Below are 20,220 nucleotides of genomic sequence, written 5' to 3'. Positions count from 1 at the left end.
GATCCCTTGTGACACAGGCTTTCCTGTTTGTTGTTGCTGAAATTGCTGAAATTTGGCTTGTAAAGTCCTCAAAGCAGGGACCTGTGCTTTTCCCTCTTTCCTTTTTGCTCATCATGTACAGTGGTGCAATAAAAGTACCATCATAGTCACCACTGCCACCATCACCAGAAGCCTGCATTGCAAATATATGCACATATCTCACCACACGAGTAAAAACAAAATGAAACGCCATCCACACAATGCGCTTCAGTAGTCGGCAGCTGGGTAACATGGGATTTTATTTCCTTACCGCATTATGGATTGGGAAAATCCAAGTGAGAATGGGGGATAGTGTGGGATGCCATGTGGGTGAGAGCAACACAAGTTTTATGCGAGATGCATCCAATCCACTTTAAGTTGCAGTGTGTTAACAGCCTTAGTTCACCAGAGGGCCTGTTTCTTGGGTTGTACATGATGTACAATGCCTAGGCCAGCATCGCCTGAGCTCTGCGAGTGCAGCTTTCTCCCAGTTGAAGTGCAGAGTGTTTGAGGACTGGGACATTCGCAGGGAAACCAAAATGCTTGTTTACAAAGCTATTATACTACCAACCTTACGGTATGCTTGGGGACCACTTATAAATGCCATCTCCAACTCCTTGAAATATTCCAGCAACAATGTCTCTGAAAATTTTTACACATCACTTGGGAAGACAAGCGAACTAATGCCAGTGTACTGGAAGAAGCAAAGATCACCGTGTTGAAGCGAAGATTCTTCCACATCAACTTCTTTGGACTGGTCGTGTTGTACGGATACCTGATTATCGTCTTCCAAAGCAACTACTCTATTCCGAACTTAAAAATGGAAAGCGTAATGCTGGTGGTCAACAAAAGAGGTTTAAAGACTGTCTCAAGGCAAATCTAAAAAATGTCGTATAAACACCAACAACTAGGAAACACTGGCCTGTGAGCGCTTCAGCTGGAGAACAGCCTTTACCAAAGGTGTCATGGGCTTTGAAGATGCTCAAACTCAGGACGCAAGGGAGAAATGTGCTAAGAGGAAGGCACAATGATCAACTCCTGCCCGGACACGTGGATCCAGAATTGGCCTCCCCAGTCAGTTACGGAGCCACGGTTAAAACCATGTTTATGGAAGACAATCTTACTCGGCTATGAGTGATCGCTAAAGAAGAAGACAATGCCTAGGGTGTAGAAACAGATTACCGTGGTCATGTAAACATACTCCCTACAGGTCTGAAACCGTCTCTGAACATCCATGTTCCAAGAGGCTTTACCCCCTTTACAGTTTTGTTTCATCGCATCCCCCGCCCCTCTGTTTATCATTCAGAAATTCCTAGCAAGCACTTCTTGCAGTAATCACCAGTCGGAGAGGCCCCCCCCCCGTGCTTATATTTCCGAATCTTCAATGGGGCTGTTCAAAAATATTTTAGGGGGTACAAATGGCAAGCCCTCGTAGGGGAGGATTAAGGTTTGGACCGGGAATCCTCGCTTGGCACTTGTTGCCTGGTAGGACTTACTTTCCGTTACCTGGTTCTGAAGTGTTCCCATTTCAGAGTCCCAAGCTTGTGCCCTCCTCAGTTTATTTAAAGTGTTTCGGAAGCCCTCTGTGTTGAAGTAATAGATCAGGGGGTCCAGAGTGCAGTTCATACTGGCCAATATCACCGTGATGACCAGGGCCTGCCGTACCGAATCCTTCATTTGCACATCGGTCTTGATCAGCTGGGCTTTTATCAGCCCATACGCCGCCAGAACGACGTTGTAGGGCACAAAGCAGATAATGAAGATGACCAGGTTGGCCACTAGCATGCGAAGCGTCTTCCGTTGGCGCAGGCTCTGCATCCCACCAGCCTGGCACAGTTTCTGGAAAATTCGGACCGAGCAGTAGGAAACGGAGGTCAGGGGCAGAAGAAAGCCAAGGATCTCCGCCAGGATGATCAACGGGAGGAGCTCTTTCTGCCACAGGCCCTCGCTGAAGTTCTCGAAGCAAAGAGTGATGGTCGTCCTGTCTTTGACACAGGAAGTGGATTTGTGGACATAAGCCACAGGAATAGACCCTACCAGGATAAGCACCCAGACCACAAGACAGACAATCCGAGCCAGTCTGGGACGCCGGAGGTGGCGCCAGCGAAGGGGGTGGACAATTGCCACATAGCGGTCCAAGTTGATGCACATCAGGAAGAGGCAGCTACCGTACATGTTGATTTGGAAGACAGAGCCCGAGACCTGGCAGAGGAATTCTTTAAAGGGCCACTGCTCCATCAAATAGTAATAGATACGGAAGGGCAAAGAAATGGTGAACAGGAGGTCGCTTGCGGCCAAGTTAAGCATGTAGATGCTCACCACTGACTTGAGTTTCAGGTAGTTCAAGAAGATCCAGATAGCGGCCACATTGAGCAGCAAACCTGCGGTGAAGATCAGGCTGTAGCCGATCAGGTGCAGCCGGTGGTTGGCACTGTGGTCCTTGCAAATCACGATCGGGGTGACATTGGCCGATGACATGCCTGTGAAGCATCTGAGGGCCTCAGTCCTGCCGTTCAGGGTGCTTGGAGACAATCTCCTTCAAAGGAAAGGGCACCAGAAAGGGTGCGCAATTCTCAAGCTGGTGATCATTTCTTCATTTCATTTCTAGCAGTTGTTGCTGCTAGATGGTTCTCTTCCCAGCATTCCTACTTCAGCCTCCAAGCCCCAGGAACTATCAGAGATGGGAAGGTCGGCACCATTCATGACCATACAGAATGATGAGTCTGGAAGAGAACGAAAAATATAGTTTTTAACTGTGGCATACTCAAATCAAGAAAAGTGAGGAATTCAGTCACAGGGGTGGGAGAGAAATGCACGTAAGGAGAAAGGAAAAGGCAACGGGTAGATAGATACAGCATGTTGTTATGAAAATATTCAGAAAGGGCACAAGGTTTCTCCAGATTTTCCTCTCTGCTTTTAACAGCTAATTTAATAGTTAACTACACAGAGGAGGGAGTACTTAACCCTGTCCCTACCTCTCTTTAAAGGTAAAGGTAAAGTTAAAGGGATCCCTTACCATTAGGTCCAGTCGTGGCCGACTCTGGGGTTGTGGTGCTCATCTCGGTTTATTGGCCGAGGGAGCCGGCGTACACCTTCCGGGTCATGTGGCCAGCATGACTAAGCCGCTTCTGGCAAACCAGAGCAGCGCATGGAAACGCCGTTTACCTTCCCGCCGCAGCAGTACCTATTTATCTACTTGCACTTTGATGTGCTTTCGAACTACTAGGTTGGCAGGAGCAGGGACGGAGCAATGGGAGCTCACCCCGTCATTGCAGGGATTCGAACCGCCAACCTTCTGATCAGCAAGTACTAGGCTCTGTGGTTTAACCCACAGCGCCACCCGTGTCCCTGCCTCTCTTTACCCATCAGGAAAAACTCATGGCAGGGCTGGGTTCTCTTTTTGCTTCTCCAGGTTCTGATAATAGGGTGTTGCCATCACCGAGAATACCACATAACATCCTCTAGAGTCTTTGGGTGGGATAGAACTATCAGATAATGAATCCTTTGACTTTTTTTCATAAATCTTGGCTCAATTCAGAGAGCATGTCAACACTGCATGCACAAACCACAGCCTGCAGTTTCACTTCAAATTATGACTTCCGATTCTGGTCTTTCTTGACAGAAAGAGGTAAGATTCATTGGCTGTGTCTGGGTGTCTGAATTAAGCTTTTGTTGAAGTGGGAGAAAATAGTAAGTAAACCATTAATGAAGTGTAGGTGAGTTCCCACAAGGCAAGACACAGCGATAACAGCAAGAACATTTACTGAACTACATAAATGGGAAACAGGCAAAGCAACTGCTTATATACATTCCTGAAAGCGTGGGCCACTCCCACTCCCAACGTGATTGGCTGTCTAAACTTCCAAGCTGCGAATCACGACTCAGAGTCCGAGGGCCAATGGCAGAGGCCCAAATCCTAAAATGTTCTGTGACTCAGAGTCCGAGGGCCAATGGCAGAGGCCCAAATCCTGAAATGTTCTGTGATTGGACATCATGTATCAAATCAGAACACAGGAGCTCAGAATCCTTAGTCCGGACTCAAGCTCAGGCAAACACAGACCACTGAATACATAACAATTAAAATACTAGACTTTAAAAAAAGAAATGGCACACTTCATTGTGGAAATCCAAGCTTGGGGAAGCTGCCCTAGCCTGATATCGAGCATTATTATGGTTTGTGACCTCTTATCTTACTGGATAGACTTCCCCTACTTGACCGTGCACTTAGATTAGTAGATTTCCTTTTCCTTTTTATCGTTATTCTCCACCAGGTGTTGATTTGGCAGGCCCTTCCTTGAGGCAGTGAGGAAGTTACAATCACAGGGTACAAATACATTGTCTCCAAAACACAGGAGCCCTTTCAAACATGTTGTGTTCAAACAAATCTCTGTTAATCACAAAACATTAATTAAAAACTAGAAACATGGGAATCTGTGTCATACCCTAAATCAATTATGGGGAAAAGATCTAGGCAAAAAATCAATACTGCTTAATGGGCTACAATTTGGTGCAAACTCTCCCCCCCCCACAACATTCAAACTGATTTCTACGAGTATTGGAGAAAAATAGTTGAAAATCCTATGCCCTACGCAGATGCCACGCCACAGCCTAAGTCAAATAGCTTCATCTAGCTCTCCGGTGTGCTGGAGGGGATATGGGGAGACAGGGAAGTATGTCCACATGTGGAATCAAGCTCCTCAATTCTTCCGATCATTCTGGAAGGAAGTCATTGAAGAGCTAGCATGATGACAGCCCAACAAATTCCTATGAAACCTCAAATGGCTCTTCTTTCTCTATATAGTAGAGAAGAACTTGGATTACTTCATAGGAAATTGCTCTTATTCATAGTTAGTGATGCAGGATTGACAGCTGCAAAGTTCTGGAAAGCCCCTGCCTCCAGTAAATTAGAAACCAGGTGCAGTACCAACAGCTTTAGGTTTTAGCATTCATGGAACGATTGACTGCACGTATAAATACATAGACTGCCCACTCAGATGTGGTTTCGTACACTTTTATTAGATATGCAACCGCAAAATAACACAACCACCCTCCACACATGAATGCCAATGGAGAGACAGATATTTTCCAGAACGGATATGGAAAACATGGACGATGGAAAAACAGACTTTGCCTTGGCTGGGGTTGGGGGCTATGGTTTCTTTCTTGTACGCTCGGGTTGCAAATGTGATCTGTGTTGGATGCACACGCGGGTTGTGATTCGGCGCTTCTGCGCATGCGCAAAGCGATTTCGTGCTTCTGCGCATGCGTGGCCACTGAAACCCGGAAGTAACCTGTTCTAGTACTTCCGGGTTTCATTGGGTCCGTAACCCGAAAAAACGCAACCTGAAGCATCTTTAACCCAAGGTATGATTGTATTTGTTTTGCTCTGTTATGTACAGAAATCAATAAAACGTTTTTTAAAAAAACAACCCTAGGTTGGCTCATATGGGAGAATGCGGTCCGTCTGATCACTTGCTCCCAAGCTGTGTAAGGCTTTGCAGGTCAGAACCAGAACTCAGAATTGTGTCCAATAACAGACTGGTAGCCAGTGAAGCTGTGGTAACAAAGAGGTAACAAGGGAGTCACATCCCCTTTATAATCAGCCCTGGTCAATTGGCTGCTAGCTAAAGTTTCCAAACACTATTCAAAGCTAGGCCTGCGGAGCTGTTGTTGCTATTGTGGTTGGCACCAGTGCTGGATTTATAATAATAATAATATATTAAAAAATAATTTATTATTTATACCCCGCTCCTCTGGCTGGGCTTCCCCAGCCACTCTGGGCGGCTTCCAACAAAACACCAAAATACAATAACCTATTAAGCATTAAAAGCTTCCCTAAACAGGGCTGCCTTTAGATGTCTTCTAAAAGTTTGGTAGTTATTTTTCTCTTTGACATCTGGTGGGAGGGTGTTCCACAGGGCGGGTGCCACTACCGAGAAGGCCCTCTGCCTGGTTCCCTGTAACTTGGCTTCTCGCAGTGAGGGAACCGCCAGAAGGCCCTCGGTGCTGGACCTCAGTGTCCAGGCAGAACGATGGAGATGGAGACGCTCCTTCAGGTATACTGGACCGAGGCCGTTTAGGGCTTTAAAGGCTAGCACCAACACTTTGAAATGTGCTCAGAAACGTATTGGGAGCCAGTGTAGGTCTTTCAAGACCAATGTTATATGGTCTCAGCTGCTGCTCCCAGTCACCAGTCTAGTTGCCGCATTCTGGATTAGTTGTTGTTTCCAGGTCACCTTCAAAGGTAGCACCACATAGAGCGCATTGCAGTAGTCAGAGCGCATTGCAGTAGATTTACGTATAAGCTAAACAAGCTATAGCTTAGGGCCCCATTCTCTTGGGGGTCCCAAAAAAATTTAAAGGAAAAAACCCCTGGATGTACATTTCCAAAATATAAGATAAAAAACAAATAAAATAAAGACTACATACAGCAACAGTATTTTGTTTTATGTCGTGTATGGACCTATTAGGTCCATAAATTACCATATAGCATATATTCAACAGAAAAAAACAGCAACAATTTGTTGTTGACAAAGGACAGCTGGACATATAAAGGGCCCCATTACCTTCAGTAGCTTAGGGCCTCAGCAAACCTAAATCCGGCCCTGGACTTGACATCCATCTATCTCAAGAGGAAATGGAGTGCACCTCCAGGGGTGAAGCTAAACTGCTTAGTGACCTCCCTGGGTGTAAGCCTGGGCAGTGTGTCTCAAAGTCCTGGGCTGCCCAAACAACAAGACCCTCTTCTCAGCTGATGGGGTCCAAAGGAAAGCAAAGCAATTACGTCTTAGCCTTTTCTTCTCCAGAAGATGTCCTGCAAGGCAGCATGTACCGATATTTCCACAGGGTTTAACTCCCGGAGACTTTCTCCATATTACAAATAAGATGTAACTAAAGCATGCGTCATTTTCGGGAAGGAGTGCAGCTGATGCACTACCTTTAGCTGTGCAAAAGCGCTCCTGGCTACTGATGAAACTGATGAAACAAGCACACCCATTCGGTGAGCCTGAGTCATTTCCCCATTCCAGAAGTCCACCATGGCTTTGACAGTATCCCAGGTGAGACGAAAATTCCCAGGAGTCACCCAGAAACCATCTGGAACCTTTAGCTTCCTGGGACGGCCTATTTTAATTGGTACCCCGTCTCCTGCAGAGGTTCAGCACCCCAGCAAGCCTCTACAGGGCTGAACTTCTGAACCAACTTTTGTCAGCAAATGCCTCTGCATCCTTTATTTTTGCTGATGGTCGTGGGGAAAAGAAGCCTCCGTGTGATCTCACAGCTCTGTGGGCACATTTTCACGCCCCTGTTCTAGGGTGGTCAGGTGGAAGAGAGGCCAGGGCTACTGTACTTTTATTCGTAGCACAGAATTTGGGAAGACACAGGTTTTTCTCAGTTTGTCTGCCCTGTCAAACTGCAGCTGAAGGAATCCCCTCTTACTTGCAACTATTAATGGAACAGGAATCGCCTCATTTCCTCCACTGCTTGTCATTGTAAAGAACTGCATTCTAGGCATGTAACCAACATTTTTGAGAAATGCAAAGAGTGCGCAGGGTGGCAGAGGATGAAGCAATAAAGAACAGCCAGAACCTAAATGCAGGTAATCCAATATACTTAAAGTTATTATTTTTGCCGTCAATTTCACCACCTCCATATAGTCCAATAGTTTTAAAACAGGAGACCAAAAAGACTAAATGTTTGTGGAAGAGTGGAAAGCCTTTTCGGAGTATCTGAGAAAATGCACAGGTGGTAGAGAGGGCAGATTGCCATCCTATGCCCATCTGCCTAGGAGCAAGCCGCATCGAACTCAGTGAAACCAATTTCTCTGAGTAGATATGTATAGGATTGTGCTGCATGAAAGATTCTGTGCAAATGTTAACTGACTACTGTGGAGTGTGGAACGGCTCTATAAATTTCCTGTCTGTTGGGCCTTCCTAGAGAATATGATCTAGCGAGAGGCTGCTTAAAATGGCAGCCGCTCGAGCACTGCTGCTGCTGCTGGCACCAACAAAGCCCAGCCCCCTTCCTCCTCTAGGCAGGGCAGGGAGAAGCCAGGAGGAGGGAGGGAGGAGGCGCCGCCGCCATGTGTGGGAGGGAGAGGGAAAGAATACGTGTGCTGGCGATCCACACGGTGATTCCCGGACCGTCCATGGGCCAGATCCAGAAGGCAATTGGGCCTGATCCGGCCGGCGGAACTTAGTTTGCCGACCCATGCTCTACGGGGAGCTGGCTTCAGGCACCAGGCCTGTTGGCAGACCAACTCTGTATTATAAAAATGTCTGCAAATGTGACATGAAGACTGGGAACATTAACCCCACCCAGTAGGAATCCCTTGCAGATGACTGCAAAGCCTGGAGACAGTCAGATTGTGTATCCACAGCAGTGACCAGAGGAGGAATGATGGCTGGGAGTAGCGCAGAGAGAAGAAATGCCATGGTACATCTGCAACAGCACGACTGGACACCTTCCTCTGCCCCAGTTGCAACGAAACATGTCTCTCCTGTATTGGTCTCTACAGGTACAGCAGGCACTGTAACTCTCCAAAGGTTTGACTTTACCCCACAAAGGTGCACTCCTCAATGGTCTTCTGAGACAGACGGATGTCAACAACAACATAGGAAGGTAGCAGAGAGCAGTTGGCCTGCTCTAAGTGTCTGTCACTCTTCCTGTTCTACTTATGCTTTTACCCTTTGGTCCCCAAATAAAATTAGCTGACGTCTTTCTTAAACTTTACAAGTAAATTCCTGCAATTAATTGCTCACAACTGTAACGGGGGCACATAAAAAATGGCAGCGGCTACTTCTGTGACTAGAAAAACTACTTCCCTATCCAGTTAGGAAAGTAGTTTCTGTGGTTTTCTGCCCACCGACACACTTCAGACATTAATTTATGTGTGGGAAAACAGAGAGAATCTTTCAAAGCATAACAGAAGCAGCAGTAGATCTTAGGGCTCGTCCACACCAATTTTCCGCTGCAATTTCTAGGCACAGATCCATGTTTTTCTGGTCTGTGTCCAAGTGTGTGTGTGTGTATGTGTAGTTTAGGGATTTGCATTTTTTAAAATTAAATTAAATTTTTTTTGCGCTGCCACTCTCCCCACAAAAACCCACTCTTTAAAGCGCCTTGCAATCCACAGAAAACACAAATTGCAATTTGTTCCGATTCAGCATTAAAGAGCAGGTTTTCCTGGGGAAAGTGGGGACACAAAATGATGATGATGATGATGATATGCTTGGAAAAGGGAGGACCTGTAAGTAGAAAGCAGAAGGCAAAAGGTAAATGTGGATGAGCTCTTAGGGGAAGCGAGAGAGAATACCCCCAAATCAGCCTGGTTATGTTGCTTTTGTTTTCCGGTGAGCATAGCCTCAACACTAATTATAATAACTATCCCCTCTTATGAGGGAATGCTGGGAGCTGGAATTAGGGGTGCCTAGGGTTCCAGACCCACAGTAGTCCTGGTGGATACATCCAGTTTGAAATTAAATTAGGCTGTCAGTCAAAGTGCCAATGGCCAGGCAACTAGGACCTTTACAGGAAGGGGTCAGTGGAAGAGCATCTGTTCTGCATACAGAAGGTCCTTTAATCCCTGGCACCTCCAGGTAGGACCCTGAAGAACCATTGCATGTCCATATCAACAATACTGAGATAGATGGACCAAACGTCAGTAGAAGGCAGTTTCCTATGACAGTGGTTAGACTTGTGCAGCAAGGTTTCATTGGTCTACAAATCCCATGCTATCTGACCAATGACCAGAACTGGATGAGAACTGGAGTCTATCACAATCTGGAGATCCCATCCCTGTTCTTAGCCTTTTTCTTAGGGCAGAATCAGGTGCTATATTTGGGACATGTGAACAGTCTCCCAACATTTTTTCAAAAATGAAAAGCAGCTACAGGAGGCAGCCAATTTCAGGGGAGGAATATGGGCTTTGAAATGATTTTGAGATTGTCCTGTAGATAGATCTGCCCAAAGTGTCACAGCAAATTCTGAAGAGACCCTTTTCAGTTTTACCTTGTGTTTCTATGGAAGGTGCCCAGAGACTTTGCTAGATAAGGTACCGAACTGAAGCCGAAAACAACCTGGCCACTTTCATTTCCAGTTTTTGAGGAAATTGGTAAAATTCCATTTAGATCAAGAAATGAAAGTTACACATACCACCCCCTCCAATGGCTTTTCAAAGGCATCATAGCAACACACCTCTCCTTAGCAAGTTTTTCTTCATACTAAAAACCATCCAGCTCATTTATATACAAGTGGAATTTGATATAGTATTATAAATTATTATAGCATTAATATTCACATGGCCAAGATCATTCAGCAATGCTTACCCACAACTAAGTCCCATTCTCCAAAAGTTCTTTCTCTAATAAAGTAGTCTTAATAAATAAATACAGAGTCTAAAACCTTTTATTCTGCCAGTTAAAAAATGCTGGTTCTCTCTGCTTTAACATGATGCTGTTTTGTGGATTCTTAATTGTATTTATTTTGTTGTGATGTTCTTAATCCTAACTCTTATATTGTAGCTGTCTTGCAACGGGTATGCTTTTAAAAGCAGAATAAAAATAACTCAGCAAATAAGTAAAAGAAAAAAAATCTGACTGTCTAAATTGCCAAGGAAGGAATAGGGAAACATTGCTATATTTTGTTCTGTCTGATTTCTTGTGCCTTTAATAGTTGCATGACAGGCAGAAATTCAGCAAATGCGAATTTCCTAGAATGGAAATGCAGTGATGAAGAAGCTGTACCTGCTGTATTTCTGCTTATCACTCTTCTTTTAGACCATATTCTGTGTTAGAAAGATCTTTTCCCATCATTGCCAACTCTCCTAAGATTTTAGGCTGCTGTCTCATTGATTAGGAGCATGGGCATAAAATCTCATGTGTGTGGTTACTAGGTGAGGACGATGGCTTTGAGGAGAAGAGAAGACCTCTCTTCTCCCAGTCTTCATTAGGAAATCCCTGCATGGCAGAATGTGAAATAACTTATTGGCCCTGCCTTTAATTATGATTTTCCTTATTAAACAAATGACTGACACTCCACATCTTTTTGTATGTGCTCACATACAGCTATATCACTTCACATATGGAGTGAGCCCTGTATATATTTATATGGCCTAATGGTCACGCATGTATGTGTATATAGATGGAAATTGATATATTCACAAGTTATATAAAAGTGAGGAAAATAAAACTATTTGCAGACTTAAAAAAGAAAGAAAAGAAGAAGCACAGAAGACCTGCCAAAAGTAAATGTAGGAACACTATCTGAGGACACAATTTCAGGCCGTCATAACCATATCTCAGTTTAATCTCTTTTCAGTGCTAAGTATGCTCAGAGCAAGCTTTCCCCACCACTGAGTAAGCATAGCTCATGCCCCAAACCTGGCCTTCAACAAATGCTTGATGTGCAGAAATTAACAGGGGGAGATTTTCAGATCGTGGCATTGAACTTTGCCACAGGGCTAATGTCAGCCTATTCCTATGAGCCACCCTGTATTTTTTCTGAGCAGTTTTTCTTTTGGGGGAAAAAAAAAGCAGGCCAGACTGAGGAGGTTTTCCAGTCAGCCGGCTAACCGACAGATAACAAAACACTTTTATGGCTACCACCACAATCACCAGCATTTAACCTCATCTCCCTACTCCACTCTCCCAGTGTCTTTTACCTCGCTTTATCTGGAGGAATTACAGGCTTGAGGTTTCTGACATCCTCGGCCGAATGTCCACAGCAACTGAAGGAATTTTAGCTCACCAGCGGAAGTCAAAGGCAGATCAGAAGCAAGCAAGGACCTCAGGTTAGGTGGGAAATCTAGCTCCATGGACTTCAACGTCCGGACATTCTCTCACCACATCTGGCTGCTTTCATTCCTTCTTTTACGGAAATTGCTTCAGTCCCATTTCCCGGCCATCATGTGTCTGTGACACAACTTGCCATTGATAACAACATATGAACTTTGGTTTCAACAGCTGATAAGCCACGGCAGGCTCCTCAGACAAGCAAGAAGAAAACGTCTCATCCTCTGCCCGCCGCAGTAGTTTTGTGGTGAGAAGAACGCGACAAATAAGGAAGTGGGCTAGTGGTGCTTTTGCTAGCTTTTTACTTTTCTTCTCTTGCACTTCCTCAGACGTCTACCCTACCCTGTGCAGAAAGTGCAGAGCAAGGCAAGGAAATTAATCATTAGCCAGTAGCTATCACATCGGAGTTCAGGCTCGCAGGGCTGAAAGGAAGTTGAGGGTTTGTCGGATGGGTGTGCCATGCAGAGCACATCACACCAGTCCTCCAGCGTTTGCGTTGCCTTTTCCGGCTAGAAAAGGTGCTGATTTTTGTGTTAAAACCACGGTTGTCCTGGGTCTAAAACACCCAGAGATTGCCTTCTCTCCTTCGTAGTGAGAGCCAGAGAATGCCAAGACATTTTGACGCCTGAGGCAGAAAAGGTGTGGATAGGGGCAGATGGGGCTCATCAAGCTGGGAAGGGAGCCCATCTAGAAGAAGGAAAACTCTGATCCTAAAACTTGTGGAAAGTTTTGGGAGAAGAAGTCCAGAGTGGAGCTTCTCAGGTGGTTGGATGGCACCTTCTATGCGTCCTTCCGGCAACTCCTGATGGTGTCAAATGCATTTCTCTGCTTTCCTTTGGACCCCATCAGCAAGGCTGAGAGGGGGGTCTTGACGTCTGGGCAGCCCAGGACCTCCATCCACACTGCCCAGGTTTGCGCACCGGGGAGGTCACTTCGGTGCTGCTAACACAGCTGTTTGACTTTGACCCCAAAGGCGCTTTCCACTGTCTCTCGAGAATGATAGAGGCCCCAAATGGTGCAGTGGTTAGGCTTTGAGCATTCCATAGGGGGAGGGCTGGTGTGGAGGACTCCCTGGTCCTGAATGGGGTAACTGCCCCTGAAGGAGCAGGTGCGCAGCCTGGGAGTCATTTTGGACTCACAGCTGTCCATGGAGGCACAGGTCAGTTCTGTGTCCAGGGCAGCTGTCTACCAGCTCCATCTGGTGCGCAGGCTGAGACCCTACCTGCCCGCGGACTGTCTCACCGGAGTGGTGCATGCTCTAGTTATCTCCCGCTTGGACTACTGCAATGCGCTCTACGTGGGACTACCTTTAAAAGTGACCCAGAAACTACAACTAATCCAGAATGCGGCAGTCAGACTGGTGAGACCACATAACACCGGTCTTGAAAGACCTACATTGGCTCCCAGTATGTTTCAGAGCACAATTCAAAGTGTTGGTGCTGACCTTTAAAGCCCTAAACGGCCTCAGCCCAGTATACCTGAAGGAGCGTCTCCACCCCCGTGGTTCAGCCCAGACACTGAGGTCCAGCGCCAAAGGCCTTCTGGCGGTTCCCTCACTGCAAGAAGCAAAGCTACAGGGAACCAGGCAGAGGGCCTTCTCGGTGGTGGCACCCGCCCTGTGGAACGCCCTCCCACCAGATGTCAAAGAGATAAACAACTACCTGACATTTAGAAGACATCTGAAGGCAGCCCTGTTTAGGGAAGTTTTTAATGTGTGACATTTTAATGTATTTTTAATCTTTATTGGAGGCCGCCCAGAGTGGCTGGGGAAACCCAGCCATATGGGTGGTGTACAAATAATAAATTATTATTAATAATAATAATAGAGCACAAGACACTTAATCTCAGGGTTGTGGGTTCGAGACCCACGTTGGGCAGAAAGATCCTTGCATTGCAGGGGGTTGGACTAGATGACCCTTGTGGTCCCTTCCAGTTCTATGATCCTACAAAAATACCTCTATAAACTTCACAACCACCAACAAAACTAACTGCAGGGGTGGGGAACTTGTGGCCCTTCGGATTCTGTTGGACTCTGCAGCCAGCATGGCAAATGACCAGGGCTGATGAGGCTTCTGGTTCCGCACCCCAGATTACTGGGTGACCTTGGGCCGGCTACCATCTCTGAGGCTAATTTCCCCTGGGCTGTTGTGAGGATAAAACAGTGTGTATGTGAGCACGTACGCTGCCTTCCACTGTTTGGAAGAGGGGCTATTATAAATAAACTGAAGAAGCAAGTCACCTCTACCTGATGGTCTGGCCTTGCCAAGATTGCCTTATTGGCCATACAATCCATGCACCAAGTTCACACAGCAAGGACACATGGAGAGACGTTTTCCACGCTGCCCTGTGGGCAGACATTTTGCAGAGAGGCAGTGCACTGGTGAGGGGGCAGAATTAATGAGGAACAGTCCGTACCCAAACAAAAGTAGCCATGCAGATTTGAAGTTATATAATTGCATCAGATTAGAATGGAACAAAATAGTGGTGCTGACCGCCACAACATCCTTCCTTCCTTCTCATTTTTAAAATGATTTTATCACCACGGGGTTGCCATCTGGGCTTGTCTATGATGGCAGATGCTTATTTTATTGCTTTTTGCTTTAAATAGATGTCATCCATTTCTGCAACAAAACTGGTGCTTATTCCTAAGTAAATGTGCTAAGCATTGGGGCGGCCGAAGCAAACCCCATTTCATTTCTGTCGGTTAGATGGCGCGAAGATTTAAGTGCCTTTAAAGTGAGAAACTGCGCATGCTCTGAGTGTTGTGTGCATGTGTGATTATTATCATCACCATCATTAAGTTTTCATGGAAAGTAATAGTAGAGAATAATAGTAAGGCAATATTATATATACAATTGATGTATAGAATCAGTGCTTTTTTCTGGGGGGGATGCATACCCTTAAACATTTTGTGAATCTTTGTACTTTTATCCATTTACTGTATTTATTTCCCCTGATTTGAACTATAAAATGGTGATTTTCTTGAGTCAAAATAAGAGTATCCCTAAACATTTTTAAAGCACTGTATAGAATAATACTTATCTCCAAATAGCTTAATTAATGACTGATATGGGAGGAATTCAACAAATATTCTGTTGGGAGCTGCCCAGAGTGGCTGGGGAAACCCAGCCAGATGGGCGGGGTATAAATAATATTTTTTTACTATTATTATTATTATTATTATTATTATTATTATTATTATGAACAACACACAATGGCTGTTTAAAGAGGAGCTCTCCATAAGGACATGTGTACATCCAGGGTCTACAACTGCTTAATCCAACCGTTGCTCAGAGTCTTCACAGCAGGGAAAGCTACCCTGAGGAGGGTAACATTTAGGACGTCCCATAACCGAGATTTATCGGGCATGGGCTGGGAGCTCCTTGTTCCCTTTTGTCTTCCTCTCCGCAGCCTCGGCCTGTAGGACCTTCCTTCTCAGCCCTTGTTTGTCTTTCTCAGTCTCTCTGTGTTTCTTTTTCTGCTGACACTGGCTCCACATTCAGAGGGTGACACCCCTGGGGATATATATGTGCCCCTGCCACCCATAAATCCTGAGGGGATAACAAAGGCCTCCCAGCCAGTGATCTCATCCAATTTCGTTTTAGTGCCTTTGCTTTCGGAGCCGTGCCACTTTTCTCCCGATCCCTCGTTGCTGGGATCTTTGTTCTTCCGAATTTCAGGCCCTTTTCAAGAAGGGTGGAAGGGGAGAAGCTGGCAGGTGCATGGCTAAAAACAGCCAGAAAAGCTGCCATGGACGCTCACAAGGAAGCAGAAACAGTCAGATACAGGGGTGTTGGCGGCACAGGCGATATAAGGAAGGTGTAGCAATACTAGTAGTAGGAACAGTAATAATAATTCCACATTTCAAGTGATCTGAACCCTTAGGAATGTCCCTGTTGAATCAGACCAAGGTGTCCTATAAGGTAAAGGTAAAGGGACCCCTGACCATTAGGTCCAGTCGTGACCGACTCTGGGGTTGCGGCGCTCATCTCGCTCTATAGGCCGAGGGAGCCGGCGTACAGCTTCCGGGTCATGTGGCCAGCATGACTAAGCCACTTCTGGCGAACCAGAGCAGCACACGGAAACGCTGTTTACCTTCCCGTTGGAGCGGTACCTATTTATCTACTTGCACTGGCATGCTTTCAAACTGCTAGGTTGGCAGGAGCAGGGACCGAGCAACGGGAGCTCACCCCATCGTGGGGATTCGAACCACCGACCTTCTGATCGGCAATTCCTAGGCTCTGTGGTTTAACCCACAGCGCCACCAAGGTGTCCTATAGTCATGCATTATTCCAGCGGGCCCACGGGGGTCGTTTAAACGGCCCCTGAGCTACCCCCGAACCGAGCCGCCCAATTGATGAGTCCCCGTGAGCTGCGCTAAACCGGCGCAGCATGGAGCAAGGACTTGCTTCCATGGCGCCTGAAATTGCGTCTGCACAGACACGATCCAGCCCACGGAGCGATCTCCGCAGGAGTGAACCAGCCCAGGCGAGGTAAACCTTGCCGACCCCTTTATTATTCCATACCCTCCAAGTGTCCCTATTTTCCAGGGTCAGTCCCAGATTTACAGAAGCCGTCCTGATTTCTGATTTGATCCCAGAATGTCCCACTTTTACTTAGGACGTTCCTGTGCCTTTTTTTCTAGAAAAAGAGGTGCCAGAACTCACCACAAACACCCTCCTTGTTCTCTTCTGATGGCAATGGCACTCATCTGAGAGGTGCTGGAACTGAGTTCCGATGAGTTCTGGCCAGTGCTTTTTTTCTGGGGGGATGCAGGGGTACACATACCCCTAAACATTTTGTGAATCTTTGTACTTTTGTCCATTTACTGTATTTACTTTTCCCGATTTGAACTATTCGAATCCCCGCGGTGGGGTGAGCTCCCGTTGCTCGGTCCCAGCTCCTGCCAACCTAGCAGTTCGAAAGCACCTCAAAGTGCAAGTAGATAAATAGGTACCACTCCAGCGGGAAGGTAAACGGCGTTTCCGTGTGCTACCCTGGTTCGCCAAAAGTGACCTGGAAGCTGTACGCCAGCTCCCTTGGCCAATAAAGCGAGATGAGTGCCGCAACCCCAGAGTCACAACTGCACCTAATGGTCAGGGGTCCCTTTACCTTTACTTTCTGATCCCAGCATTTCCATTTAGTTATTGTTTCTACTGGTCCTTGTCAGACCTGCTCTGCATTAATATGTGGCACAATTTCTCAAGCTGTGTTTCTCAAACTTGAGTCCCCACACGTTGTTGGACTACGACTCCCATCATCCCTGGCCAGTGGTCCTGCTAGCTAGGGATGTAGTCCAACATAATCTAGAAACCTGAATTTGAATACACTGGAAGAAAGCAGCGACTAAGGGCGAACCCCACATTGTGTCCTGTGCCTAGAAAGAATGGGTCTGAGTGCTTTTCTTCACTCCTTTCCTAGGGAAAACCACTCTTTAGTTTTAAATAGGGGCAAACATCAACTCAGAGGAAACCTGAGGGACATTTGCTCCGACTGAGCACTAAAGATTGGGTTTCCCTGGGGGGGAAGCGGCGTTGCAAGTGGAAGTTTGCTAGCAGCCAGCATCACATCTTGTGGCAGTGAATTCAATAAGCTAATAATAAAACTGTGAACAGTGTGAAGAAATTATTTCTCTTTTCTCTGGTCTGGGCTGAGGCTACTGCCAACACATTTCACACCATTCTAGTATTACGAAGGGGGAGAAATATCTCCACATCCCTCATGATTTTAAAAACTCTTACTGGCTCCTTTACAACTTCCCTGAAAGGTTGGCTAAGATTTGTCGGAGGAGATGCTAGAGAACTGTGGGTTCCCTTAGACCACTTTGTGGATTCGTTGCTGGGGCAAGTTTTGTACTTCTGGTGTCCCGTTATACCTCTTTAAGAGCCGTGGCTTCCCTCACAGATTTCTGGGAGTTGTAGTTTGCTAAGGGTGCTGAGAGTTTTTGAGGGCGCCCTTAAGAAACTACAGCTCCCAGGATTCTTTGGGAGAATGCTGTGCCTCTCAAAGTTTTAATGTACCGAGTGGATGTGACCTATTTAGGCAGCTGCTTCATTGCAGCTCTTGCAAAGAAACCACAGCGGCAGAACTCCCACCACAAGTCTTCTAGAACAAAATATTTCTAAACACACACACACACACACACACACACACACACACACACACAGCATCATGTCAGCCAGAAGTGAAGACCTGGCTTTGGGGGATGAAAACATGGCTGCCGGTTAATTTGCGATGTCCCATAATTAGTGGGAGCGACACCCCTCCCCTTCACAACAAGGGAGGCTTCCTCAGAGTCCTGCAAAACCAAGAACCAGCCAAGGTCTGGGAGCTCTGCTAAGGCTGCGAAATTAGCAATGGGGCCCTCTGAATACTTCTGCCTCCTTCCCTGTGAAGTCAAAATTCAGATCTACCTACCTGCTACGTTCTCTCAGCCCCTGAGCCAGTCCAGTCGCTGACCAGCGGAGTCCCATGTTGTGTTGGAGAGCTGCATTTTCTGGTCTAAACTCCTTAGGGAAAACAGCAGGAGTGCCCAAATTACTTCATCTCCTTGCGTGAGCTGGCAGCAGGTAAAACCAGACTCCTGGGGCGTGTTTCGGGGTGTGTCGGGAGCTGCAGATCCAAACATGTTCCTGGGACAAGGCGTTTATGATATCTGGAAATAATAAGAACACCACCTGCTACAAAAACCGTAGGGAGCTAGAGACTCCCAACATTTCGCTGGTGAGAATAGCAGTAGAGCTAGCTAACCTTGTGGCCCATCCCAGATCTTGTTGGGCTTCCATCAGCCCCGGGCCAGCGTGGTCAATGGTCAGAGGGAATGGGAACTGGACAAAACATAGACTACAACAGCCCCCCGCCCTGGAACAGGTGTCATTCCCTTACGCACACAGATCTTTCCTTTTCCCTACACACAGGCCAACTACTCGTTGCTGAAAGGAAGGCTCTCGTCCGCCGGTGTACACTGGTATTTCTTTATTATTATTTATTAAATTTGTATACCACCCTTGATCTGAAGATCTCAGGGTGGTTCACAGCATAAAAACACAAAATACACAAGAAAAACAAGAAAAAACAAACCCATAACCCTCCTTCCCACAAATGCATTTAAAAGGACATCAGCCAAAGGCTGGGTTGAAGAGGAACGTTTTCGCCAGGCGCTTAAAGATGTATAATGAAGGCGCCAGGCGATTCTCCATGGGGAGAGCATTCTGAAACGGGCTGTCCTGTAATAGCTGACACTCGTTTTTTGGTCCAGAGCTCTCGCGGGAGCCAGCTGACTCATGCCAGAGTGCTGGACTGAAAAATTGGACGTTCCGGGATCCAATGGCTTATATCAGGGATGTCCAACTGGTTGACCGTGATCGACTGGTCGACAGCTAGCGGTCAATCGAGGTCTCTTTTTCCTCTACAGGTTGCCGGGGGAGAGAACATCTGGCCCCTCCCCCCCATCCTTCACTCATGCACAATTGCAAAAGTGGCAGATGGAGTTATCACTGTGACTTTCTCCCCTAAAAAGAGGTCTTGCCTCCCCAAAAAAAGCTCAGCAATCTTGACCTGCCCCCATGATGCCAATTTGCACGTGCAGATTCATATGTATAGGTACCTCCGGGAAGTTAGGAGAGACGGGAGACTGGAACATGGTTTTATTTCACTTTCCCCTTTCTTACATTGTTTTTGTAACTTCTTGTAGTTGCTAGAACTAAGATAGCTTGCCTTGACAAGGGCCTCAGCTGCAAGAAGATGGATTAACACTTAAAGAATTGTAGCTCTTAAGGGAACAGGGGCCTCCTGGCAACTCTCAGCACCTTTCACAAACCACATTTCCCAGGATTCTTTGGGAGGAGCCATGACAGTTTAAAGCGGTATCATACTGCTTTAAACGTATAGTGCAGATGGGGGCCAAAGTAAAACCTCCTCATTTTAAAATGAGCCTCACTCACAACTATTGTATCGGGTATGAGGAGGCTCTCTTGCCTCTCACACATTTAGCGATGCCGTTGTGAAGGCACAATCAGTCAAATCCACAAGAAGAAAACAACAACAACAATAATAATAAATTTTATTTATATCCCGCCCTCCCCAGCCAAAGCCGGGCTCAGAGCGGCTAACATCAAATGTATAATACATTAACATAAACAAGAAGTTTTGTCACCCGTATCATGTGCTGGGGTGGCGTGTGGTGGGTGAGGGAGAAGTGAGCATGCACTATCTTTAAAAGGCAGATAATATCTGCCTTGTCTCTTGCGAGTGTCTTCTTGCAACTGACAATACAAGGGTTCAGCTTCCCTCGGATTCCTCAGAAGGACAGCAGCGATTTCTGAAGGGAATTGATTTCTGTCACGATTCTCCCTACCCAGCTTAAAGAGTTTAAATTCTGCCCAGTTTCCATAGACATCCCAGTCTTTGACTA

The 20,220-nt window shown here is 46.4% G+C and overlaps 1 protein-coding gene across 3 annotated transcripts; it reads right to left on the bottom strand.

Annotated features, from left to right (window-relative positions):
- Window positions 1-245: 245 nt before the first annotated feature.
- LPAR5 (lysophosphatidic acid receptor 5) lies at window positions 246-18,339 on the bottom strand. 3 transcript variants are annotated; one of them, XM_053371104.1, is made up of 2 exons: window positions 18,225-18,339; window positions 246-2,741 (listed from the first exon to the last, which is right to left on the bottom strand). In XM_053371104.1, the coding sequence occupies exon 2, from the start codon at window positions 2,494-2,496 to the stop codon at window positions 1,384-1,386; it is 1,113 nt and encodes a 370-aa protein (XP_053227079.1). In that variant the 5' UTR covers window positions 2,497-2,741; window positions 18,225-18,339; the 3' UTR covers window positions 246-1,383. The 3 variants fall into 3 exon arrangements, with proteins under 3 accessions (XP_053227079.1, XP_053227080.1, XP_053227078.1); XM_053371105.1 differs by lacking the exon at window positions 18,225-18,339 and adding an exon at window positions 11,764-11,875; XM_053371103.1 differs by lacking the exon at window positions 18,225-18,339 and adding an exon at window positions 11,678-11,867.
- Window positions 18,340-20,220: the final 1,881 nt, after the last annotated feature.

The sequence above is a fragment of the Podarcis raffonei genome, chromosome 17 (assembly GCF_027172205.1).
Source record: "Podarcis raffonei isolate rPodRaf1 chromosome 17, rPodRaf1.pri, whole genome shotgun sequence".
Taxonomy (NCBI): Eukaryota; Metazoa; Chordata; class Lepidosauria; order Squamata; family Lacertidae; genus Podarcis; species Podarcis raffonei.
Note: the sequence above shows the minus strand (reverse complement) of the source record. Positions and strands in the feature narration are given on the sequence as shown.

Coding starts and splice junctions, on each gene's coding strand:
- LPAR5 (XM_053371104.1), bottom strand. CDS start 2,496: ATGTCATCGGCCAATGTCACCCCGATCGTGATTTGCAAGGACCACAGT.